The sequence below is a fragment of the Muscardinus avellanarius genome, assembly GCF_963383645.1.
Source record: "Muscardinus avellanarius genome assembly, chromosome: 3".
NCBI lineage: Eukaryota > Metazoa > Chordata > Mammalia > Rodentia > Gliridae > Muscardinus > Muscardinus avellanarius.
The window spans coordinates 29,234,282-29,260,176 of NC_137788.1; the positions used below are offsets into that span (position 1 = coordinate 29,234,282).

General features: G+C 50.8%; 1 protein-coding gene across 1 annotated transcript; it reads left to right on the forward strand.

The window, feature by feature from the left end:
- Window positions 1–25,895, forward strand: TFAP2E (transcription factor AP-2 epsilon; the record flags this gene model as incomplete). Its single annotated transcript, XM_080691822.1, has 7 exons — window positions 1–27; window positions 120–596; window positions 1,086–1,137; window positions 18,599–18,821; window positions 19,977–20,095; window positions 21,201–21,342; window positions 25,613–25,895. 7 exons carry the CDS (start codon window positions 1–3, stop codon window positions 25,893–25,895), a joined length of 1,323 nt encoding a protein of 440 aa, XP_080547948.1.

Consider the following 25,895-nt stretch of genomic DNA (forward strand, 5'->3'; position numbering starts at 1 on the left):
ATGCTGGTGCACACCTACTCCGCCATGGTGAGTAGACCTCGCGCCCCCGCCGGCGGGGAGGAGCCGGGCGGGGACCCCGGCCGCCGCCCCGCCCGCGCTCACGCGCCGTCTCTCCGCAGGAGCGCCCCGACGGGCTGGGCGCCGCGGCCGGGGGCGCTCGCCTGCCGTCGCTGCCCCCGGCGGCCTTCGGGCCGGCGCCGCCGCTCTGCCACACGCCCGCCGCGGACTTCCAGCCGCCCTACTTCCCGCCGCCCTACCCGCAGCCGCCGCTGCCCTTCGGCCAGGCGCCCGACGCCGCCGCCGCCGCCTTCCCGCACCTGGCCGCGGACCCGTACGGCGGCCTGGCGCCCCTGGCGCAGCCGCAGCCCCCGCAGGCCGCCTGGGCCGCCCCCCGCGCCGCCGCCCGCGCCCACGACGCGCCGCCCGGCCTGCTGGCGCCGCCCGCCCGCGCCCTGGGGCTCGACCCGCGCCGCGACTACGCCGCCGCCGCCGCGCCCCGGCTGCTGCACGGCCTGGCGGACGGCGCGCACGGCCTGGCCGACGCGCCCCTCGGCCTCCCGGGGCTGGCGGCGCCCCCCGGCCTGGAGGACCTGCAGGTGAGACGCCGGGGGCGGGGTGGCCCCGACGGCTGCGGCGACTCCGCCGCGAGGGTGGAGGCCGAGGCCGCGCGGGGCCCCCGGCCCGCGACGCCCAGGACGTGCCCCCCGCCCCGGGTGGCGCGCTTAGTGGCCGGGCACGGGGTCGGTACGCGGTGCCCGCCGGGCGGCAACCCTGGCAGAAACCAGAGCGCCTCTTGCCCTCCCCTCCGTGCCACGTTGGGCATCCTTGCCCGGTCCCCTTCTGCCGGGGCAGCCTGTGCCTGGGGCGCAGGGAGGCGCGTCCCTTGCTCGTGCCAGGCGCGGTGAGTACCCGGGACTCCAGCTTAGCCCAGGCGGCCCCCGGTCCTGCCCGTCGCCGCCCCCGGTGGCTGGCGGCGGTGCGCTTAGGGCGGAGCGGGCTGGGACCCGGAGCTGCGGCAGGGGCTTGGGAGGCGACACCCGGCTAGATCCTCGCGCGCCCTCACTGCTGCCCTCTCCTACTCGCAGGCCATGGATGAGCCGGGAATGAGCCTCCTGGACCAGTCGGTGATCAAGAAAGGTAAGGAATGGCGCGCGGCTGCCAGGGCAGGATCAGGCGAGATGGTGCAAGCCCCGGGCGCACAGAGTCGTTCCCTTCAACTCCTCCAGCGCCTCCTGTGCGTCGCCGGGCCTGGTGGCCAGCGAACACTCTTCCGCACCGGGCGGAGGGGCAGCGGAGGCGGCGGGCCTGCCAGATGCAGGGCGGCCCCTTGGGCTCGGTGACTTTGCCCCGAACCTGCCGGCTGCGGTGGGCGCCAAGCGGCCGGCCCCCTTGGCTGCGGCGCCCGCCGCCGGGTTTGGCCTTCCTCGCCAACCCGAGGGCGCTCTCGTAGATCTGGAGTTAATTTGCAGAACGAGTTAAACCACTTCCCTGTTTCCTAAGAGGTGGGCATGGGAGTGCTGGTCCCACAGATTCGGGTAAATGATTTCCACTTTACAAACTTCAGCATTTTGGAGCCTGCTGGTGGCTTTTGCCGCTTCCTTCCTGCAGGGCCTTGGGGTCAGGGAATTTTCTTTTAGCGGGAGCCTCCTGAGCATTTAGGATTAAGGGTGTTACCTGTGGCGTTTTAGGCTGTGTGCATGTGGGGCAGGGCCTGCCTGCTCCTGGGTGCCCCTGTCTCACGAGAGTCCAGGGTCCTGTGCATATATATCTATATATTACTTTCCTAGGATTGTTTCTCGCCATGCGTCCTTGAGCGTGTATTTGTCATTTGCATCTCTGCACATGGGGGTACATTTCCCTGTGTTTGAGGTTCTCAACCTGTGTGTGATAGGGTCCTGGAATTTGTATTCTGGTATCTGAGGATTTCTATGCAGTGACGGCCCCTCCCTATGTATTTTCGGGGAGTACCTATGTATCTTTTTGCATCAGTAAAAGCTAGGGGTGTGAGTGGATTTTCAGGCCTGAGGATTGAGTTCTTGCTGTGCCAGAGAAAAGTGAGAGGAAGACAGAGACAGGCTCAATGGGGCTCAGGCTTTGGGCAAGCGCCTTAGATTTGGAATGGGTTTCCAAAGGAATCTGGTGGCACAGAAGAGCCCAGGATGCTGGGGCAGGTGGTCCTGCTGCAGGCTGGATTTGGGTGAAGTGATTTTCTTCAAACAAGTGAATCCAGGCCCAGACTATTCCCCCAACTAGCCTCAGGGGAGGATCCTGGAGGGGATAGGGACTGGAGATAGAGCTGGACTCTCAGAACCTAGGGCTGAGTTAACAGCAGCTGGGAGTTGGCTGAATGATCAAGAGTATATAGAAAGGCCATGAAGAGGAGAGGAGGTGAAGCCTGGAACAGGGGTCCACACCTGTAATCCCAGGACAGGAGGATTATACATTCAAAGCTAGCCTCAGCAACATAGCAAGACCCTGTTTTAAAATGAAAAATAACAAGGACAAGAGGTAGAATGCCCCTAGGTGCAAATCAGAGAGACACAGAGAAGCCTCCCAGAACTTTCCAGGGGGTGCCTCCAAGAAGTGGAGCTGTGTCGCGAGGAGCTGGAGGTGTGGGGCAGCTGGGAACCAGGTTGTGTGCCCCACCCATCTCTACACTAGCAGTGCTTTGTTGGTTTAGCGGACAGCTCCTTTCTTGACCCCGACAGAAGGGAGATCTGGGTTCACCCTGTTTAAGAGCCTGCCCCTCATCTCCAGTCTGCACTGTCCACTGGAGATAGAGACATCCTTGCAAGTCCCCAGTTCCTGGCTCCTGACCAAGCTCAATTGCAGGGGGCCCAGGTCCACTGACTCCCTAGGGAGGTTGAGACCCTACATTTTGGGATAGGGCCAGGGAACTCTGTCTTACAAAAGGCAGAAGGATTTTTTTTTTTTTTTTTTTTTTTTTTTTTTTTTTTGCTGTTCTGGGTACCTTAGCCCAGAACCTGGGTCAAACAATGATACCAGGAGGAACTGGAATCGTCCCTGAGTTGTTTTCTTTCTTTCTTTCTTTCTTTCTTTCTTTCTTTCTTTCTTTCTTTCTTTTGGGGGGCGGATCTGGGGATGGAACCCAGCGACATTCAACCTCCAAGCTACACCCCCTACCTTATTTTCTTATTCATTTTTTTTTTCTTTTTGTGGTACTGGGGATGGAACCCTTCTACCTTCAGGCTACACTCCCAGACCTATTTTTATATTTTTTTTTATTTGGAAACAGGGTCTCTTAAGCCAGGGAGGCTGGCTTCAAACCTGCACCATCCTCCTGCCTCCGCCTCCCAAGCACAGGGATTACAGTGTGCGCTACCACGCCCGGCTTATTCTTTATTTTGAAATAAAGGTCTCACTAAGTTGCAGAGGATCATCTGGTCTCAGCCTCCCTAATGCTGGGATTACAAGCGTGCGCCACCATGCCCAGCTCTGGGTTTCTTCCCCAAACTTTTGAATCTTAGGTGTGCTTCAGATTCCTCAGGATGCAGTGTGCGCGGCCTGGACTGCCCTGGGCTCTGCAAGCTGGCTTCCTTGGGGACAGTGTGGGCCTGAGCGATGCGCCCTCGCTGTCAGCCCCGCGGGACCACAGTGCCGCTGGCCGAGCGGAGCCGGGACCGAGAACTCCGAGTCACAGCCCCGGGCGCTGCATAAGAAGGGGATGGAAGGGACCCGCGGCAGGGCTCCCTGCGGGAGGAAGCGCCGAGGTCGCCGGGCCGCTGCTGGGCCGCCTTTGGGGAGAGGAGGGTGGATGCCTGCGCTTTCGGTCGGTCGGTCTTCACGAGCTGGGGCTCAGCCGGCTCCCGAGGGGCCCGCAGTGGCCAGGAGGGCGGCCGGCTGGGCCCAGGCCCTCCGCGGTCACTGCAGGACTGGGTGTCACCACCAGCCCGCGGGACGCCATCGGGCGGGCGGTGGGATAGCGCCCTCCCGGCACCTTGGTCCAGAGCACCTGTCGTTTAGCGCGGAGCTCGGGTGCCAGCCGGTGGAGGGAGCGTCCCCACCCCGCCAGGCAAAGCGACCCATCCTCCCAGTTCCTCCCAGCTTGGCGGGAGAGCGGATGGGTGGCCAGGGGATGGGGTCCCCGCTCTAGAAGCTCTTTTCTCCCCACGACCGAGGCAGCCGGTCCTCCGACGGGTCAGCGCGGCCGGCGAGGGAGCCTGAAGCCTCTGGGGCGCAGACCCGGGCGTGGGGCGCCGCAGGTGCAATGCCCTCCGTGCGAAAAGAACAGAGTAAGAAGGTGAAGATTGGGGTGAGGGGTCACGCTGCACAGACCCAGCCGGGCGGGAGTGGTTGGGCATGAGAATAGAGATATATCCCTTCCTTCTTCCAGGAAGAGAGGGAGTGGTTGCCTGCCTGGAGCTGGGAGTCCCTCTGGGCAGACCCGGTTGCCCAATCTCAGGGACTGTCTGGGACAGGGCTGATGTAAGCAGTGGCCCTAAGTAAGGTTCAGGATGGTGGGGAGGGTCTGGCTTCCAAGGGGATTCTAAGCAGTCCAGGACTGGGAGGAGGTGCCCTCTGGGGCAAAATGTAAGAGAGAGCTACAAAAACAAACAAACCAAAAAGAAAACAAAATACAAAAAAAAAAATGCAAAAAACCCCTCAGTAATCAAGATAGATATCTCAATGCAATATTTAAAAATAAAAATAATGAGGCCGGGCGTGGTGGCACACGCTTGTAATCCCAGCATTCAGCATCTGGGAGGCGGAAACTGAAGAATCGCAGTTCACCGATGGTTTCAGCTATTTAGCGAGTCTCTTCACAACTTAGTGAGACCCTGTTTCGAAAAATAAAAAAAAGACTAATAACTGGGAGTGGTGGTGCACGCTTGTAATTCCAGCTGAGACTGGTGGGTTGCACAGGTTCGAAGCCAGCCTCATTTACTTGGTAAGGCTCTCAGCAACTTAGTGAGACCCTGTTTCCAAGTAAAATGTAAAATAGGTCTGTGAGTATAGCCCGGAGGTAGAAAGCCTCTGGGTTCCATCCCCAGTACCATAAATAAGAAAGAAAGAAAGAAAGAAAGAAAGAAAGAAAGAAAGACTAAAAAATTGGGCTGGGCATGTAGCTTGGAAGGAGAATTCCCCTGTGGTTACAAACCTGTTACAGCAAAATAAATAAATAATAGAAATAATGCAAAAAGTCCATGACAAGCATATCAAAAATTTATAAGGCAGGCACAGCGGCACATGCCTGTAATTCCAGTACTTGGGAAGCTGCTGAGACGGGAAGATTGCAGATTCAAAGCCAGCCTCAGCTATTGAGCAAGACCCAGTTATTAAAACAAATAAAATAGGGTTGAGGGTGTGGCTCAGAGGTAGAATACCCCTGAGTCCAATCCCCTCACCACACACACTAAGTTTCTAGGTGCCTCCCCACCCCCCACCCCCAGTGAGACTCCTGGAAGTATCCCCCTGGAATTTGAGTTTTTAACTGACACATTGAGGTAATATTTACATGCCTAAAATTCACCTGTCGTATGAATACAATTTAATGATTTTTAGTAAATTGTATAGAATTGCATAACCTTTACCATGATCCATTTTGAGACATTTCTGTCACCCCTCAAAATTCTTTAATTCCCATTTGTAGTTAATCCTTATTCTCACCAAGCCTTAGGCAACTACTGATCCGCTTTCAGTTTGCATATTCAGAACATGTTGTATAAATAGAATAGATTATATGCAGATTTTTGCATTTAGTTTCTTTTACTTAGCATAATTTTTTGTTTTGTTTTTTGTTTTTTGGTACTGGGGATTGCACTCAGGGGCATTCTATCTTCATGGTACACCCCAGACCTATTTTTTAGTTTTCATTTCGAAACAGCGTCTTGCTAATTCATGAGGGTCTCACTAAATTACTGAGGCTGTCTTCAAACCTGATATCCTCCTGTCTCAGCCTTCTAAGTACTGAAATTACAGGCTTGTAGCACCACACCTGGCTTCCTTAGCGTAACTTTTTTTGCGTGTGTGGAACTGGGGATTGAACCCAAGGGCATTCTACCTCTGAGCTACATCCAAGCCTGAATTCTTATTCTTTATTTTGAAACAGGGTTTCACTAAGTTGCGGTGTGCCTAAGTAGCTGAAAGCTGGCCACAAACCTTTGATGGTCCTGTCCCAGCCTCCCAGGTACTAGCTTTACAAGTGTGGCCACCACTCCTGGCTAGCATAGTATTTTTGAAGCTCATCTCTGTTGTAACATGTATTAGTATTTTTTCTTTTTTTTGCTGAGTGGTATTCTGCTGTCTGGATGTAACACATATTTGTTTATCCATTGGTCCACTCTTGAGGTGTTTCCAGTTTGGGGCCATTCTGGATCATTTTGCCATGGTCATTCTCATCCATGCTATTTTTTTGTTTGTGTGTGTGTGTGGGGGGGTCTGGGGATAGAACCCAGAGGAATTTGACCTCCAAGCTATACCCCCTACCCAATTTTTTATTCTTTATTTTGAGGACAGGGTCTCACTGAGTTGCAGAGGGCCTCACTAAGTAGCTGAGGCTGTCCGCGAACTGCGATCCTCTGGTCTCAGCCTCCCAAATGCTGGGATTACAGGCGTGCGCCACCACGCCCGGCTACATCCGTGCTATTGGGAAGATCTGTGTTTTCATTGCTCTTCGGAAAATTTCTAGAGTGGAATTGTTGTACTGTATGGTAAATTTATGTTTAATTTTAAAGAACTTGCCAAGCTGTTTTCTAAAGTGGCTTTTTTATTTTACATCCTTCTCAATAATGTATATGGGTTCCAGTTTCTCCACGCCCTCATCTATATTAGGTATTGTCTCTTTTTTATTATAACCATTTAGTAGTATTTCAGTATAATCTTTTTTATTTTGTTTTGGTACTGGAGGTTGAACCCAGAGGCATTCTACCTCTAAGCTATACCCCTAGCCCTATTTTTATTTTTGTTTTTTATATTGAAACAGGGTCTTTCTAAGTTCCTGAGGCTGTCCTCTAAACTATGATCCTCCTGTCTCAGCCTCCCAGGTACTAGGAGTGAGGTGAGCTACTACACCTGGTTCATCTTTTCTTTTTTCTTTTTTTTTTTTTTTTTTTTTTTTTTTTTGGTGCTATGGGGGATGGAACCCAGGGGCCTTCTACCCCTGGGCTATACTCACAGACCTATTTTTTTAATTTTATTTGGAAACAGAGTCTCGCTAAGTTGCTGAAAGCCTCACTAAATAGCTGAAGCTGGCTTCAAACCTGTGTGATCCTCCTGTCTCAGTATTGTCTAAGTACTGGGATTACAAGTGTGTGCTACCCCACCCAGCCTAACCATTGTCTTTTTTTTTTTTTTTTGGTGGTACTGGGGGTGTAACCCAGAGGCTTTCTACATCCGGGTTATACTCCTAGACCTATTTTATACTTTATTTGGAAACAGGGTCTCACTAAGTTGCTGAGAGCCTCACTTAAGTAGCTGAGGCTGGCTTCGAACCTGTGCGATCCTCCTGTCTCAGCCTCCCAAGTACTGAGATTACAAGTGTGCACCACCACGCCCGGCCGACCATTGTCTTTCTGAGGTACAAAAGCTTTGGTTATTAATTTTTGCATACTGGAGATTGAACCAAAGCCCTCAAGCATTCTTAGGCAATTGCTCTGCCACTGAGCTACATCCCCAGCCCTACGTTTCAAGTTTTGACGAAGGCCAGTTTATAATTCTTTTTTATTTTTATTTTTATTTTTTTGTAATACTGGGGATGATGAAACCCAGGGGCATTCTACCTCCAAGCTACACCCCTAGTGCCATTTTTCATTCTTTATTTTGAAACAGGGTCTCACTGGGTTGCAGAGGGCCTCACTAAGTAGTAGCTGAGGCTGTCCGCAAACTGAGATCCTCCTGTCTCAGCCTCCCAAATGCTGGGATTACAAGTATGCGCCACCACACTCAGCTCATAATTATTTTCTTTTATGAGTCATGCTTTTGGTGTAACTAGGAACTCTTTGCTCAACCCAAAGTCATGAAGACTTCTCTCTCTATTTTCTTCTAGAAGAGATGGCAATTTGTGTGTGTTTGGGGTGTGGGTACTATGGATTGAACCTAGAGATTCTATCTCTGAGCTACATACCCAGCCCTATTTTATTTATATTTTAAATATTTATTTATTTATTTATTTATTTATTTATTTATTTATTTATTTTGCAATACTGGGGATGGTACCCAGGGCATTCTACCTCCAAGCTACACCCCAGCCCTATTTTTAAAAATTCTTTATTTTGAAACAGGGTCTCACTGAGTTGCAAAGGGCCTCACTAGCTGAAGCTGGCTGTGAACGGTGATCCTCCTGTCTCAGCCTCCCAAATGCAGGGATTATAAGCGTGTACCACTATACCCGGATTTTTTTTTTTTGAAATGGGTTCTTACTAAGTTGCTGAGGCTGGTCTTGAACCTGTGACCCTATTGTCTCAGCCTCCCAAGTACTAGAATTACACTGTGTGGCACTGCACCCCGAAGGAATTGCTATTATTATTAATTATTATTATTAATCCTGGGGAACCTAGGGGCATTCTACCTCCAAGCTACTCCCAAGCCCTATTTTGTTCTTTTATTTTGAAACAAGTTCTCACTAACTTGCCTTGGCTGGCACACTTGGGATCCTCCTGTCTCAGCCTCCCACATACTGGGATTACAAGCATGCACCACCATGCTGGGTTAGGAATTGCAATTTTTTTTTTGAAGGACAAGACACTTTCAAAGTTTCTTACCCACATATTGTTACAGCTGTGATACATTAGCAAAAAGCTTTGTTTACATTTAGAGCTGGTCTTCTTCCCTGCCTCTTCCTTCCCCTGGTGTTCCCTAACTCTGCAAACCAATACTCACAGATGAGGACAGATGAGGACAGCTTTACTGGTCACATAGATCATTAAAAAACAAACCTTTTAAGCCGGGCGTGGTGGCGCACGCTTGTAATCCCCGCACTTGGGAGGCGGAGACAGGAGGATCGCGCAGGTTCGAAGCCAGCCGCGCTGGCGTAAGAGACCCTGTTTCAAAAATATAAAATAGGTCTGGGAGTGTAGCCCGGAGGTAGAAGGGCTTCCAGGAACCCCAGTACCACCAAAAGAAAAAAAAAAAAAAAAAAAAAAAAAACCTTTTATGAAGAAACAAAGCACCTTCCAAATACAGTGTTTGTCAGCAATTTACTAAACTTCCCAGAGCCTCATTCCCCCACCCTCCCTTTAATGCTCAGACCATCCCTCATTGCAAAGACAGCTCAACCCTGTTTGAACCTGGCCCACACGCTCTATAGCAGATCACAAGGCCGTGATGCCAGCTTCAGAAGTACTTTTCCTCCTGTACGACCACCAGGACCCATGTTCGGATCTGATGGGAAAGGGAACTGGAGGGTAGGAATTGCAATTTTAACAAGCTTCCTAAGAGAGCCTATCACACACCCCTAGCTTCAGTAGATATCTACTACCTGTGCATAGAGTGTAGACTTACCTGAGTTTGGAATCACGGGGAGCTCTGTGTCAGCCTTGTGAATACACGAATGGCTTCTGTGTGTGTGACCAGGGGACACCACCGGCAGAGCGTTTCAGCCATAGGAGTCACGGTGGTGGGAGCTGGCCTGTGGGTTCAGGGGATGAACACCAGGGTCTTTGCTTTGCAGTCTATACTAGTTTAAGTCCCAAGTCCGTGACACCCCTTCCCTGGCCCACCCTAACCTCAGCCTCCATCCCTCTAGCCACTGGGGAAAAGGGGACGGGTGGGGGAAGCAATAAGGTCTGTTGTGTCTGTTATTCATAGACACGACACATGCCCCCGTCATGTGATGCATCTTGGATTGCACAGACCCAGCACTGACAGGAGAGAGTGCTTGCATGCGTCTGTTGCACACGGACACATTCTGACACACTCAACGAGGGCAGAGACTACGTCTGTGGGCAGAGTGTGGCTGAGTGTCTATTGAACAAGTGGGCGTACACATGTACAATCACACCCTCGTCGCTCTATCCATGACAAAGGCATAGTGATCCTGTGTACAGTCACGTTGGCGCATGTGTGTCAGCAGCCTCACGCAGACGGTCTCTTTCCTCCTTCACAGGGCCTGGCCCCAGGGGACTCCAGGCTTTTGTTTTGGTTTTATAGTACTGGGGATGGAAGCCAGGGGCATTCTACCTCCAAGCTACACCCCCAGCCCTATTTTTTTATTCTTTATTTTGAAACAGGGTCTCACTAAGTTTTGGAGGGCCTCACTAAGTAGCGGAGGCTGGCCCCAAAGCTGTGATCTTCCTCTCAGCCTCCCAAATACTGGGGTTACAAGCCAGTGCCACCATGCCTGTCTCCCACTGCTCACTTTATTTATTTATTTATTTATTTATTTATTTATTTATTTATTTGGAACTGGGGTTTGAACACAGGGGCATTCTACCTCTGAGCTATACCCCCAACCCTTTTTTTTTGGTGGTACTGGGGATGGAACCCAGAGGCTTTCTACCTCTGGGCTATACTCCCAGACCTTTTTTTATATTTTATTTGGAAACAGGGTCTCACTAAGTTGCTGGAAGCCTCACTAAGTAGCTGAGGCTGACTTTGAACCCTTGCAATCCTCCTGTCTCAGCCTTCCAAGCACGGGGATTACAAGCATGGGGATTACAAGCATGCGCCACCACGCCCGGCTGGTTTTTTTTTTTTTTTTCTTTTTTCTTTTTCCAGTACTTGGTATTGAACCCAGGACTACTCTACCACTGAGCTATACCCAGTCCTTTTCTTGTGCTACTGGGGGTTGATCCCAGGGGCAATCTACCTCCAACCTACACCCCCAGCCCTATTTTTTATTCTTTATTTTGAAACAAGGTCTTACTAAGTTGCAAAGAGCCCCAGTAAGTAACTGAGGCTGGCCACGAACTTGTGATCCTCCTGTCTCAGCCTTCCAAGTACTGGGATATAAGGATGCACCACCGTGCTTACTTGGGACCCCAGATTTTAATAGTAGTTGGTGGAAAAGAGAAAAATTTCCTGTTCTCCAGTGTTACAAAGAAAAAAAAATCTAACTGATCAATTTGTAGATTTATTTATTTATATATTTTGTGATACTAGGGGTGGAACCCAGGGGCTTTTCTACCTCTGGGATATACTCCCAGACCTATTTTATGTTTTACTTGGAAACAGGGTCTCACTAAGTTGCTGAGAGCCTCATTAAGTAGCTAAGGCTGGCTTCAAACCCGTGCGATCCTCCTGTCTCAGCCTCACAAGCATGGGGATTACAAACGTGCGCCACCACACCCGGCTTTCATTTATTTTTTTAAGTAAAATTTGAAGCCAGGTGCAGTGGTACATGCCTTTAATCCCAGTACTTGGGAAGCTGAGACAGAAGGATCACAGGTTTGAGGCCAGTGTGACATAATTTAGAGAGACACTATTTCAAAATTTTAAAAAATATATATTTTTGTGTGTGGTCCTAGGGATGGAACCCAAGGGCTTTCTACCTCCAAGCTACACCCTCAGCCTGATTTTATTTCTTATTTGGAAACAGGGTCTCAGTAAATTGCTGAGTCTCACTTGCCCAGGCTGGATTCAAACCTGCAGTCCTCCTATCACAGCCTTCCAAGTACTGGAGTTATAAGCATGTGCCACTACACCTGGCAAAATTTTTAAAAAGAATTTAAAAAGGGCTGGGGAGAGCAGGCATGGTGGCACATACCTGTAATCCCAGTACTTGGGAGGCTGAGACAGGAGAATTGCAGGCTCAAGCACCTCAGCAACATAGTGAGATCCTGTTTCAATAAACACCACATAGCTGGGCGTGGTGGCGCACGCTTGTAATCCCCGCGCTTGGGAGGCTGAGACAGGAGGATCGCACGGGTTCGAAGCCAGCCTCAGCTTAGTGAGGCTCTCAGCAATTTAGTGAGACCCTGTTTCCAAATAAAATATAAAAAAGGTCTGGGAGTATAGTCCGGAGGTAGAAAGCCTCTGGGTTCCACCCCCAGTACCACTAAAAAAAAAAAAAAAAAGAGCCAGGCGTGGTGGCACATGCTTGTAATCCCAGCATTTGGGAGGCTGAGACCTGGAGGATCGCGGTTGGCGGACAGCCTCAGCTACTTAGTGAGGCCCTCTGCAACTCAGTGAGACCCGGTTTCAAAAAATAAAAATAAGGGCAGGGGCTGTAGCTCGGAGGTCAAATGCCCCTGGGTTCCATCCCCAGACCCGCAAAAATAAATAAATAAATAAATAAATAAATAAATAAATACCAAATAAAAAGTGTACCTTAGGAGTAGAACACCCCTGGGTTCAATCTCTGGTAAAAGGAAGGAAGGAATGAACAAAGCCAATCAAGCTTGAGGCATAAAATATATGCGGTGCAGTTCACCCTCCTTAGGTGGTCACTTCTGTGAGTTTTGATAAATGTATCCATATAGTCATGGAACCACTAAGACAACCAAGCTTTAGAACAGTCCTGTCACACCACTCAAGGCAGAGAGGCCCGGGAACAGGTGCACTCATGCACGTGTGACATGTCAGTGCTGGTGTGTCTACTGGGTCAGGATGACCTTGTTCCTCCCTCTGGGGTCAGGATTAGGGTCAGGTGAACGATGCAGGATTGTGCAGGAGCAGGTCGGAGCCTGCCTCCACTCAAAATGTTGATACCGGTTCATTATGGGTCTTTTTTTTTTTCCTTCAGTACTGGGGATGGAACCCAGGGGCATTCTACCTCTGAGCTACACCCCCAGCCCTATTTTTTATACTTTATTTTGAAACAAGGTCTCACTGGGTTGCAAAGGGCCTCACTAAGTAGCTGAGGCTGTCCTCGAACCATGATCCTCCTGTCTTAACCTCCCAAATGCTGGGATTACAAGTGTGCGCCACCACGCCCGGCTATGGGTCTTTTTTTTTTTTTAACATTGAATTTTTATTTTTTGCATTACTGGGGATGGAACCCACGGGCATTCTACTTCCGAGATACGCCCCCCCCCAGCACAATTTTTTTATTCTTTATTTTGTTGTCGTGGATATTTTTTTGGGGGGCGGTCTGGGAATGAAACCCAGGGGAATTCGACCTCCGAGCTACAGCCTCTGCCCTATTTTTTATTCTTTGTTTTGAAACCGGGTCTCACTGAGTTGCAGAGGGCCTCACTAAGTAGCTGAGGCTGTCTGCGAACCATGATCCTCGGTCTCAGCCTCCCAAATGCTGGGTATTCTTTATTTTGAAACAGGGTCTCACTGAGTTGCGATGGACCTCACTAAATAGCTGAGGCTGTCCACGAACCGTGATCCTCCTGTCTCAGCCTCTTAAATGCTGGGATTACAAGTGTGCGCCACTATTCCTGGCTCTAAATTTTTATTTTAAAAAATATTGAAGTTGGGCATGGTGGCATATGCCAGTACTTGGAAGACTGAGACAGAAGGATCACAAGTTCAAGGCCAGCCTCAGCAATTTAGTGAGACCATGTTTCAAAATTAAAATAGAAACTAGGGCTGGCAGCATGGCTCGGAGATAGAAGGCCCCTGGGTTCAACCCCCAGCACCAAAAGGAAAAAAGCCACGTGTCTTGATTACTGAGTGTTTTCTTGCCTCCTTGAGCGTTGCGCCCAAGGCAAGTGCCGTCCTCACTTTCTCTAGTTCTGGCCCTGCGCCGATACCTGAGCGGGACCCGGGAGGAAGGGCAGGTTCAGCATCAGTGCTAGCAGTGGCTGAGGCTCCCCCGGTGGGGGTCATCACTCTTTTTCCTACTTCAGGCCCCCAGGATCTGCTCCGCTCATCTACTCCCCAGTCACTGGTGGCCTCCTGTGCCAGGACCCTGCCCCTCCTGGCTGGTGGGGAGGACCACAGTGGAAACAGACAAGGCGGTTCAGAGTTGCAAGGACAGGGACGGTGTGGAAGGACCCAGGAAGCTCTGTGCAGAGAATGGTGCTGAACTGAGGCTGGGGACGGAGCAGCCCAGCTCAGGGGAACATGTCCTGTGGGGCACGCACAGTTGCATGTGGGCTTTCGGCAGGGTGGCTGCTCCAGGCTGCTTCTCCCCCACTTCCACACCTGTGTCCCGCACACAGCCTTGCAGTTCAGGGCTGTGCCCTCTGCCATGGTGGCCACTAGCCAGGTGTGGCTGTCCAGCGCTGGTAATGTGACAGAAATGGGCCGTAAGTGTCAAATGCTCATTGGAGTTTGAAGAGTAAGTACAAAAGAAGCATGAAAAATATCTCATATGTGGATTATAGGTTGATGATCATTGATATATTGCTGTGTGTGTGTGTGTGTGTGTGTGTGTGTGTGTGTGTGTGTGTTACTGAGAATGGAACCCAGAAGCATTCTACCTCTAAGCTACAACCCCAGCCTATTTTATTTTTATTTTGAAACAGGGCCTCACTAAGTAACTGAAGCTGGCCACAAACTCGCAATCCTTCTGTCTCAGCCTTCCAAGTACTGGGATTAAAAGCCTGTGCCATCACGCCTGGCCATTATTGACTGTTTTGAAACAAGGTCATGCTAGGTTGCTGAGAGTCTCACTAAGGTGCTGAGGCTGGTCTGGAACCTGTGATCCTCCTGTCTTAACCTCCCAAGAACTGGGATTACAGGCATGTACCACGACATCCAGTTTTTTTTTTTTTTTTTTTTTGGTGTATTGGGATAAGTAAAATGTAATAATTATGAATTATTTAATATATTGTTCAAAATAAATCTCACGTGTTTCTTTTTCCTTTTTGGTATACAAATATGAAAGTTTAAGTCAAGAAAGATAGAAAATAAAAACAGGGGGGAGGAGTTCCTGAAAGAACCAACTTTTTACTTTTTTTGTGTATGTGTGGTACTGAGAATCAAACCCAGGGGTATTCTATCTCTGAGCTACACCCCAGTCCTATTTTTTATTCTTTATTTCGAACCAGGGTCTACTAAGTTGCAAAGGGCCTAAGTAGCTGAGGCTGGCTGCAGACCTGCAATCCTCCTGTCTCAGCCTCCCAAGTAGTACTGGGATTACAAGTGTGTGCCATCACGCCTGACCACTTTTTACTATGTAAAAATGAGGCTTCAGCCCAGCGTGGTGGCACACGCTTGTAATCCCTGCGCTTGGGAGATGGAGACAGGAGGATCGTGCAGGTTCGAAGCCAGTCATGCTGGCTTAGGAGACACTGTTTCCAATTTAAAAAAAAAAAGTATAAAAATAGGTCTGGGAGTGTAGCCCGGAGGTAGAAGGGTTTCCAGGAACCCCAGTACCACTGCAAAAAAAAAAAAAAAAAAAAAAAAAAAAAGGCTTCAATGATAGTCACGGTGGCACATGCTTGTAATCCCGGTACTTAAGAGGCTGAGAAAGGAGGATCTCAGGTTCATGACCAGCCTCAGAAATTTAGGAAGGCTATCAGTAATTTAGTGAAACCCTGTTTCAAAATAAAAGAATAAAGCTGGGCGTGGTGGCGCACACTTGGAATCCCAGCATTCAGGAGGCTGAGACCAAAGAATTGTGGTTTGCGGATAGCCTCAGCTATGTAGTGAGGCCCTCTGCAACTCAGTGAGACCCTGTTTTAAAATAAAGAATAAAAAACAGGGCAGGGTGTGTAGCTCAGAGGTCGAATGCCCCTGGGCTCCACCCCCAGACCCGCAAAATAAATTAAATAAATAAATAAATAAATAAAAGAATAAAATAGAGCTGGGAGTGTAGCTTGGAGAATGCACCTAGGTTCCACCCCTAGTAACACACACACACACACACACACACACACACACACACAGATACTAAACAGGGCATGATGGTGGTACTCACCTTGGGATTAAAGGTCCTTGGCCAGCCTCAGCAACTTAGCCTTTCTGAAACTTAGTGAGAACTGTTTAAAAATAAAACAGGGCTGGGGGTGTAGCTCAGAGGTAGAATGCCCTGGGTTTCATTACCAGTTCCAACACACACACACACACACACACACACACACACACACACACACACGGCTACTAGAAAGTTTACATGTGTAGCTCACATTCTGTTTCTAGGGTCAGTGTGTGTCTAGAGCCTGAAGAACACATGGAGACCAGGTGAGACCAGTAGGCAGGAGCCAGACACCAAGGAGGGTGACGGAGGCTATTGTGGGGCGGTGATTGGGGATGTGAACTTTGGAGTCAGCGGCCAGACTCATGACCCATTTCTGCTCCTGACTTGCGGTGCCGCTGCAGCCTCTGTGAACTTAGGGATGTGGGCACCAGCTCTACTGCACAGAGCTGCTCAGGTGACGTGCAGTTGGCATTCATTGACAGGTGACATCAGTTTGCCCGGCTGTGGAGCTGGGACTTGATTCTCAGCAAGAAGACTACGCACTGAGGGGTTTTAGGCTGCGAAGTAATGCCCGTCAGAGATTTCTCTGGAGTAAGGCCTCGGGAGCTACAACAGGGACTGTTCAGGAAGTCAGGAAGCTGTAATGGGAAGATTGCAGGGTGGAGGACAGCCTCGGCTAGTTGTGAGGATCTCAGCAACCTCGTGAGACCCTTTATCCATACTAAAAGTAAAAGGGTCTGGGGTATAGCTCAGAGTAGAAAGCCCCTGGGTACAATCCCCAGTGACACACGCACACACACGCATGCACACACACACACACACGCACACACGCCAGGTGTGGTAGCGCATGCTTGTAATCCCAGTACTTAGGAGGCTGAGACAGGAGGACTGCAGGTTCACGGCCAGCCTCGGCTATTTAATGAGGCCTTTGGCAACTTAGTGAGATCCCCCTGGTTCAAAATAAAGAATAAAATATAGGGCTGGGGATGTAGCTTGGAGGTAGAATGCCCATGGATTCAATCCCTAGTACCGCAAAAAAAAAAAAAAAAAAAAAAAAAAAAAAAAAAAGAGAGAGAGAGAGAGAGAGAGAGAGAGAGAGAGAAGAGAAAAGATATTCAAGCCGGGCTTGGTGGTGGATGCTTGTAATTCCAGCATTTGGGAGGCTGATACAGGAGGATCCGGTTCACAGACAGCCTCAGCTACTTAGTGAGGCCCTTTGCAACTCAGTGAGACCCTGTTTCAAAATAAAGAATAAAAATAGGTCAGGGGATGTGGCTCGGAGGTCAAATGCCCCTGGGTTCCATCCCCAGACCCGCAAAAAAAAAAAAAAAAAAAAAAAAGATATGAAAAGTCCTTCTGTGGGACACAGTGATGGCTGGGAGTTGTGGGAAAGGTGTGGAAGGTGTCACGGGGGTTTCTGGCTGGGTGTCCAGGTAAAAGGCAGGAACAATCATCCAGAGAGGGAAAAGTGGGGGAGCGCTCGGCCAAGCTGGAAACTGGATTAGCCTTGTTTAGCTCTATATTCCTGAGACCAAGCACAGTTCTTTCTCTCTCTCCCTCTCTCTCTCTTTCTTTCTTTCTACCTCTGAGCTAAACCCCTGGCCCTATTTTATTTTTATTTTCAAACAGTCTCCCTAGGTTGATGAGAATCTCCCTACTTGCTGAGTCTGGCCTTGAACCTGCACTCCTCCTATCTCAGCCTCTCAAGTACTGGGATTTCAGGTGTGCACCACCACCCCTGACTCAAGCACAGTTCTTGACACACGGATGCTCAGCAAATATTTTTGAAAAATGGAAAGACTAAGGGCACTGCCCTTGGACCGCAGGTCTGGGCTTGCTACTGGTTCTTAGCCTCCCAGCTGTGTGATTTCAGACATACTATTCCGCCTCTCTGGGCTTCAGTTCCTCATCTGTAGAACAGGAATAATAAGGGCAGCTCTCTTTGGGTCGTTCTGCGGGTTGGGGAGTTGTTGATGTGAACACATAGCAGTGAGTGCTTGGTAATGTTAGCCCAAAGCTGCCCCCTTGGGTCCCACTCCACCATGCACAGGGCCTTGTCTACCAGGCCTTCACTTCCTTAAAAGCACAGGCTGAGAGGTTCCTCTGACGAAGCCGATCCCTTGATATTCTCTTTGTCCCTGTGGTTATGCAGGAAGGTGGAAGTTTGGCTGTGGGAAGAACCAAACCTATCTAAGTGAGTTTTAGAAAATTAACTTCTCTGATTCCCTTTCCTGTCCTTTATAGATAATTAGATTATTTGGGGGAGGGTGCTATTGGGTGTATTTCCTTATTCCTTGTCTCCTAGAACATACCACAGTGACCTGGGGACAGGGATAGAAGCCAAATAGGGCCATAACCTGCCTGTCACCAGGATGGAGGATTCCAAAGGTCCTAAGTCCCTGGCTGCTCTAGAGGAAGGGGAGGATGGGGACCATCCAGGGAAGGGGTGCTGGGGACTCCCTGAGGTTGTCAAACCTGGCTGGCTCTGTTGTGGTGACCTGGGAACCCTGCTCCAGTTCCGACTCTATTTCCTCATGTCAGCTCCTTCCCTGATGGCCCCAAACACCAGCCAGAATCTGCTGGGGCTGGGTTTTAAGGGACCATCCTGACTCTGTGGGGTGATGTGGCTTCAAGGGCCAGGCAGCTCTGGGTTCAGTGTCCATGCCTGTTGGCAGGGTGGAGTTGGGTGCCACACTGTAACTTGAACATGCCTCAGGTTCTCCCTCTGCAAAGCAGGGATGATAGAACCTCCCTCCAAAAGGTGCTGGAATCTTCAGCGTGCTCGGCTGGTGAGTCATGGAGGCGCTCGCTTCCGCAGCTGGCTGGTGCCTGTCCTGGGGTCCTGGCTCAGCATCCCACCTCCTCTCTTCTCTTGCCTCTCCACAGTCCCCATGCCCTCCAAAGCCAGCAGCCTCTCGGCCCTCTCACTGGCCAAAGACAGCCTGGTTGGCGGCATCACCAACCCCGGTGAGGTGTTCTGCTCCGTGCCTGGCCGGCTCTCCTTGCTGAGCTCCACGTCCAAGTACAAGGTGACCGTGGGGGAAGTGCAGCGGCGGCTCCAACCTCCCGAGTGCCTCAACGCCTCCCTCCTGGGGGGCGTCCTCCGCAGGTAGGAGGGCCAGCCCCAACCCCTGCACAGCACCCGGCCACCTCCCAACCTCATCCCGGGCCCTAGCATCGTGTCCTTCCAGACCCTGGGCCTCTAGATGGTGCACGTTCCGGGGGAAGGGGCAGAGAAGGGATGGAGAGAGGACTCACCCACCCTGGACGGGATGGACACGGCTGGGCCAGGGGAAGAGAGAGCATTAACTTCACTCTGCCCCCAGGAAAGGGACCCTGGGACCTACGGCCCCTTCCCCGTGTGGCACAGGCCTTGTTGGTGTGTGTTTGGGGTGGGAAGCATGGTGGCCATGGTTTGTTTTCTCTCTGCGTGTCCTGGTGCCTGGGGAGGTTATTTCTGTTTCGGGGCTATGAGTTTGATGGGCCTGGGGATGGTGTGTGTGTGTGTGTGTGTGTGTGTGTGTGTGTGTGTGTGTGTGTGTTAGAGAATGGCATAAGCATCCATGAACATGAGCATCCTGTTTCTGTTGGTGGGAATGTGTGGCCCAGAGTGCGTCCTACTGTGTGTGATTGCATGTGCACTGCAGCTAGTTTTCTGCATGTTTACATGCCTGCACCTCTGTGCGAGGGCCACATTTGGGCAACAGAGGTATCTCCTTATTCCTCGTTTCTCTGAGCATCCAGGAGGGACTCGTGCGAGTCTCCAAGTGTCTGTATATCTTGTCTCTGAGATCCTGACTTGGAGTGTCCTTGGGTCTCCCTGGATGTCTGAGTCTGTCTTGCCATGAGTGTATGTGTCTCTATTCTGGGCCCTTGGAGAGCGTTCATCTGCATGCCCGGGTGACCTCGTGCACCTGTCTCTCTCACTGTCTTCCTCTGCGTCTCTGTGTGTGGGTGGGGGAGAAGGACCCTGCGACGCTGCCCTCTCCTACCCCACCCTGGGCTGCCCCGCTGTTGAGAGGACAGGAAGAAATGAGGCCTTCTGGAGCCGAGTGCTGGCCTCCCCCCCAGTCTTGATTTCAAAACCAGTGAGGCTAGAAGGAGGTTGGGCTCTTGCTAAAGGAGATCACAGAAAGCCTCCAAGGCCAGACCCAAGCCTGGACAGGAGCTGGCGTGGGCAAAAGGCCCTTTTAGGGCCTCTTAGCCGACAGGCGTTTCTCTTGTCTTCATAGTTGTGTGTCTGTCTCTCTCTGTGCACATCAAGGGCCAAGTCCAAGAACGGGGGCCGGTGTCTGCGGGAACGGCTAGAGAAGATTGGGCTCAACCTGCCCGCTGGCCGTCGGAAGGCCGCCAACGTGACGCTGCTGACCTCGTTGGTGGAGGGTGAGTGAGGCCTGGTGGGAGCGTGAGCAAAGTGTGCGGGACGAGTGCCGTCTGGAGTGACTGTCTCCGTGCAAGGAGCTGTTTAGTAGTGTGTTCATGTGAGCATTGCAGTACCTGAGTGTGTGCTGTGAGGGTCAGGTACACTGTGTATGTGTGAGATGTGTATACTCTTGGCCTTTCATATCTGTGGGTTCCCATCTGAGGACTCAAGCAACCATGGCTCGAAAATATTTGAAAAAAAATTGCGTCTGTACTGAACAGATACTGATTTTTTCTTGTCATTATTCCCTAAAAAATACAGTATAATTATTTGCATAGCATTTATATATTATTAGGTATTAGAAGTAACTTAGGGGGTCCACATGGACACCACATGTCCAGGTCTATACAGGATGTGTGTAGGTAATATGCAAATACCATGCCATTGTCTATAAGGGACTTGAGCGCCCATGGATTTGGGTGTTCTCAAGGGATCTTGGAACTCGTCCCCAGAGGGGACTGAGAGACACTGTGTCGTCTTTGTGTGCCACCTACACACGTGCGTGTACAGTAGGAGGCTACTTTGCAGTGTGTGTGAGGAAAGGAGCGGCCGGTGTTTGGAGGTGGTGCGGAGACAGAGGTTGGCGGCTGGGCTCTGGCTGGGGCATGCACGGGAGCTGAGGCCTCATCTCCGAGCTCAGTGTGCCGCCCTAGCGTCCCAGGGAAGGGCGATGGCACGGAGGCTGGAACTGGGCTGGGGAGGAAACCAGAGGGAGGCGCCTCTAGAAGAAGATGGAGCCGGGTGTCCCCTGGTCAGGAGGTCTGAAGCTCGAGGCTGGGCTCCAGACTCAGAGGTACACCTGGCGGTTCTTATTTATTTAATTAATTAATTTATTTCTGTGAGTGGAACCCAGAGGCATTTGACCTCCAAGCTACACCCCTGTCCTATTTTTTATTCTTCATTTTTTTGAAACAAGGTCTCACTAAGTTGCAGAGGACCTCACTAAGTAGCTGAGGCTGTCCTCAACCCAAGATCCTCCTGTCTCAGCCTCCCAAGTACTGGGATTACAGGTGTGCGCCACACGTCCAGTACACCTGTCAGTTCTGACTGCTCCCCTGCCCGCAGGAGAGGCCGTGCACCTGGCCCGAGACTTCGGCTATGTCTGTGAGACGGAGTTCCCCGCCAAGGCAGCCGCCGAGTACCTGTGCCGACAGCATGCTGACCCCGGGGAGCTGCACAGCCGCAAGAGCATGCTGCTGGCCGCCAAGTGAGTGAGCCTCGTGTGCAGGCTGGGCACACGGACACCCCTCCTGAGCACACGCACACACCGTGGCACACCAGCACTACACAGGCACCCTAAGCTCCTCGCTCAGCCTCACGCGGGCACACTTGTACGTGCCACACAGGGGAGCCACATGTGGATGTTTGGGCACCACGCTCATCACAGTCAACTCACCTGAACACTCCCCACACACAAGGGGCCCGCCTGGACACCACGCGTGAATATATCTGGGTTCCATGCACCAGTAGAAACAGTGCAGGCTTAAGCCCATGTGTGAGCACTGAACTCACACACAGCACAACCGGCCTGGTCCCCACTGTGGGTCGGAGACGCCCCTGCTGAGCCTTGCTGTCAGCCTCTCTGCTCCAGTGACCCCCTGCGGCTCCCAGTCTGCAGGTCCCTGGTGCCTCCCTCACCATCATACGTGCAGCCACCTCAACTCGGGGCTCCTCATCGCACACCTGGACCCTCGCCAGAGCTCCCCTTTCCCCAGCCTCCCTGCACATCGCCAAGACTCTCCACCGGCCCCTGCTGCCACTGCATTGAATTTCCCTCCTTCTCCTCCCCTCCCTCCTTCTCCTTCTTCCTCTTCTTCATGGTTCTGGGAATTGAACCTAGGTATATTTTATCTCCAAGCTGTACCCCCCCAGCTCTATTATTTTATTTTGTTTTATTTATTTTTTTTTAGTACTAGGAATTGAACCCAGGGGCATTCTACCTTCAAGCCACACACCCAGCCCTATTTTTTATTCTGTGTGTGTGTGTGTGTGTGTGTGTGTGTGTGTGTGTGTGTGTGGTGTACTGGGAATGGAATCCAGGGGCATTCTACCTCCGAGCTACACCCCAGCCCTATTTTTTATTCTTTATTTTAAAACAGGGTCTCACTGAGTTGCAGAGGGCCTCAGTAAGTAGCTGAGGCTGGCTGCGAATCAGTATCCTCCTATCTCAGCCTCACAAATGTTGGGATTATAAGGATGGGATTATAAGCATGTGCCACCATGCCCAACTCTTTATTATTTTATTTTATTTTATTTTTGTGGTTCTGGGGTGGAATCCAGGGGCTTTTCTACCTCCAGGCTATACTCCCAGACCTTTTTTTTTTTTTTTTTTTTTTTTTTGGTGGTGGTTCTGGGGTTGCTGGAATCCCTTCTACCTCCAAGCTACAATCCCAGACCTATTTTTATATTTTTATTTGGAAACAGGGTCTCTTAAGCCAGTGAGGCTGGCTTCGAACCTGCGCGATCCTCCTGTCTCAGCCTCCCAAGCGCGGGGATTACAAGTTTGTGCCACCACACCCAGCACTATTTTTTATACTTTATTTAGAAACAGAGTCTCGCTAAGTTACTAAGAGCCTCACTAAGTAGCTGAGTCTGGCTTTGAACCTGTGCAATCCTCCAGTTTCAGCCTCCCAAGCGCTAGGATTACAAGCGTGCACCACCATGCCTGGCTCCAGCGCTTTATTATTTTTTTGAAACAGGGTCTCACTAAGTTGTGCAGGGCCTCACTAAGTACCTGAGTCTGGCTGCGAACCTGTGATCCTCCTGTTTCAGCCTTCCAAGTACTAGGATTACAAGTGTGAGCCACTATACCTGGCTTTATTTTTGTTTGTTTTCTTTTGTTTGTGGTACTGAGGATGGTACCCAGGGGGCTTCTACTTCTGAGCTACACTCCCAGCCCTATTTTTATTTTCTTATTTGGAAACAGGGTTTCACTAAGTTGCTGACAGCTTCACTAAGCTCCTGAGACTGGCTTCCAACCTGCAATCCTCCTGTTTCAGCCTCCCAAGTACTGGGATTACAAGAATGTGCCACCATGCACAACTTCCTTGCCTTTTTTTTTTTTTTAATAAGGTCTTGCTAGGTTGATGAGAGTCTCACATTTGCTGAGGCTGTCCTCTAACCTGCAATCCTTCTGTCTCAACCTCCCAAATACTGGGATTCCAAGTGTGCACCACCACACCCAGCTCTACATTGGTGTGTGTGTGATACTGGGGATAGAACCCAGGGGGATTCTACCTCTGAGCTACATCCGCATCCCGATTTCATTCTTTTATTTCTTTTGCAGTACATGGGATGGAATCCAGGGGCATTCTGCCTCCAAGCTACACCTCCAGCCCTATTTTTTATTCTTTATTTTGAAACAGGGTCTCACTGAGTTGCAAAGGGCCTCACTAAGTAGCTGAGGCTGTCTGTGAACCCGGATCCTCCTGTATCAGCCTCCCAAATGCTGGGATTACAAGCGTGCCCCACCACGCCTGGTTCCTTCTTTTATTTTGAAACAGGGTCTCACTAATGTGCAGAGGGCCTCGCTAAATTGCTGAGGCTTATCTCTGTCTCAGACTCCCAAGTACCGGGATTACAAGCCATCACACCTGGCTTGAATTTCAAACTATGTGCTATGGGGATTCCTCAGGACCTAATTAACAAATTAGTGTCCCACTAAGAGTTCCTTTTTCAGAGTCCCTGTCATAGTCCATGTGGGTGACCCTAACGAGACATCATATCCTGGGTAGCAGCTTGTTTATTTCTCAGCGTTCTGGAGGCTGTGAAGTCCAAGGTGGAGACCGATAGCAAGGGTTTCCCTCCACTCTCACTCATAAGAGCTCTACTCTCACGACCTAGTCACCCCAAAGGCTCCATCTCCTCAGGGGGTTGCATTTCAAAACATTAATTTAGAGGGAGGGACACAGACATTCACCCAGATTAGCGGTCCTCTTGGTGGAGAGAAGGTTGAGGGGAAAGAAAGGTATGAGAGAAAGAGAAATTTGAGAACCATCAGTGTGTAGGCTAAAATCCAAACCTTTTTTTTTTTTTTTTTTGGTGCCACTGGGGATTGAACCCAGGGGGATCCTATCTCTGAGTTACATCCCCAGTCCTATTTTAATTTTTTATTTTGAAACAGGGTCTCACCAGGTTGTGGAGCCGTTCACTAAGTTCACAGGCTGGGAACCTGTGATCCCCCTGTCTCAGCCTCCCAGGTAATACAGACCTGCGCCACCACATCAGGCTAAAGCCAAACTTCTTTGAGGGCCCCATGATCTGGCCAAATTCCACACAGCCTCACTGACCTTCATGGGCTTGCTGATTGGCCCTTCACAGCCTCTCCCGATTAGAACCCCATCTAGAGCCGGGCGTGGTGGCGCACGCTTGTAATCCCAGCACTTGGGAGGCTGAGACGGGAGGATCGCGCAGGTTCAAAGTCAGCCTCAGCTACTCAGTGAGGCTCTCAGCAACTTAGTGAGACCCTGTTTCCAAATAAAATATAAAATAGGTCTGGAAGTATAGCCCTGAGGTAGAAAAGCCCCTGGGTTCCACCCCCAGTACCACACACACACACACACACACACACACACAAACCCACCCCACCTAGTCTCCAGACTTGCTGCAGTCCTTCAGACCTCAACTCCGCCTTCTCTCTGAGGCTTTCCTCCAGTCCTCTGTGCAGAAGAGGAACCAGACTCATGGACTACCCAGTGGAGAGACCTGGGGCTGCCCACAGTGCACTGGAGAGGCCTGTCCTGGGGAGAGCCCACCTCCTTCATGAGCAGCCCACACATCAAGTGCTCCCTGTGTCAGTCGTGTCTAAGAGTGGCTGGTGCCTCGGTGCCACAAAGATGAGTGATGGCCCATCCTCCTGCCTGTGTGCGCTTGGGCCAGAGAGGGGGAGAGTAACTGCCAGGTGGCACTGGATTCAAGTCCTGGCTTGGTCCCTTTGGCAGGTCATCCAACCTGTCTGAAACCAGTTTCCTCATCCAGCTGATGGGGATAATGATGGTGTAGAATTGCTGTGGGGATTAAGCTAGATGATGCGTACAGTGTGCTTGGCACAGCACGTTGGCCTCAGTATTTGCAACTAGCTTTCATTTCAATTATGCAAGGCAGATTCTGAGCTGTCCCCCAGTCGTTTCAAAGACGAAGTTCTGTGAAGTACTGGGTGTTCGGGGTGGGAGAGGGGATCAAGGAAGAGTTTCCTGGGATGAGGTCGTGAGTGGTGGAGTTGTACGTGGAACGTGGGCAGGACATCCACAGGGAGAGAGAGCACAGACTAGCAGCCTGTGCTGTGCACTAACTGTGTGATACTGGGCTACTCAGTTGACGTCTCTGCATCTTAGTTTCCTTTTCTGTAAAACGGGTATAATTATCATTTGTTGACAGGAGGTTCAAGCAATCATAGAATAAAGAACCCAGTGCATAGTAGGTCCTTCCTTGGGCTCAGAGCCTTGTCCTTTAACCTCGGACTCTCCTTCTTCCACCAGGCAGATCTGCAAGGAGTTTTCAGACTTGATGGCTCAGGACCGCTCCCCACTGGGCAATAGCCGCCCAGCGCTCATCTTAGAGCCCGGAGTGCAGAGTTGCCTGACACACTTTAGCCTCATCACCCACGGCTTTGGCGGGCCCGCCATCTGTGCTGCCCTCACTGCCTTCCAGAACTACCTGCTGGAGTCACTCAAGGGGCTGGACAAGATGTTTCTAAGCAGTGCCGGTGGTGGGCATGGTGACACCAAGGCTTCAGAGAAGGATACCAAGCATCGGAAGTAG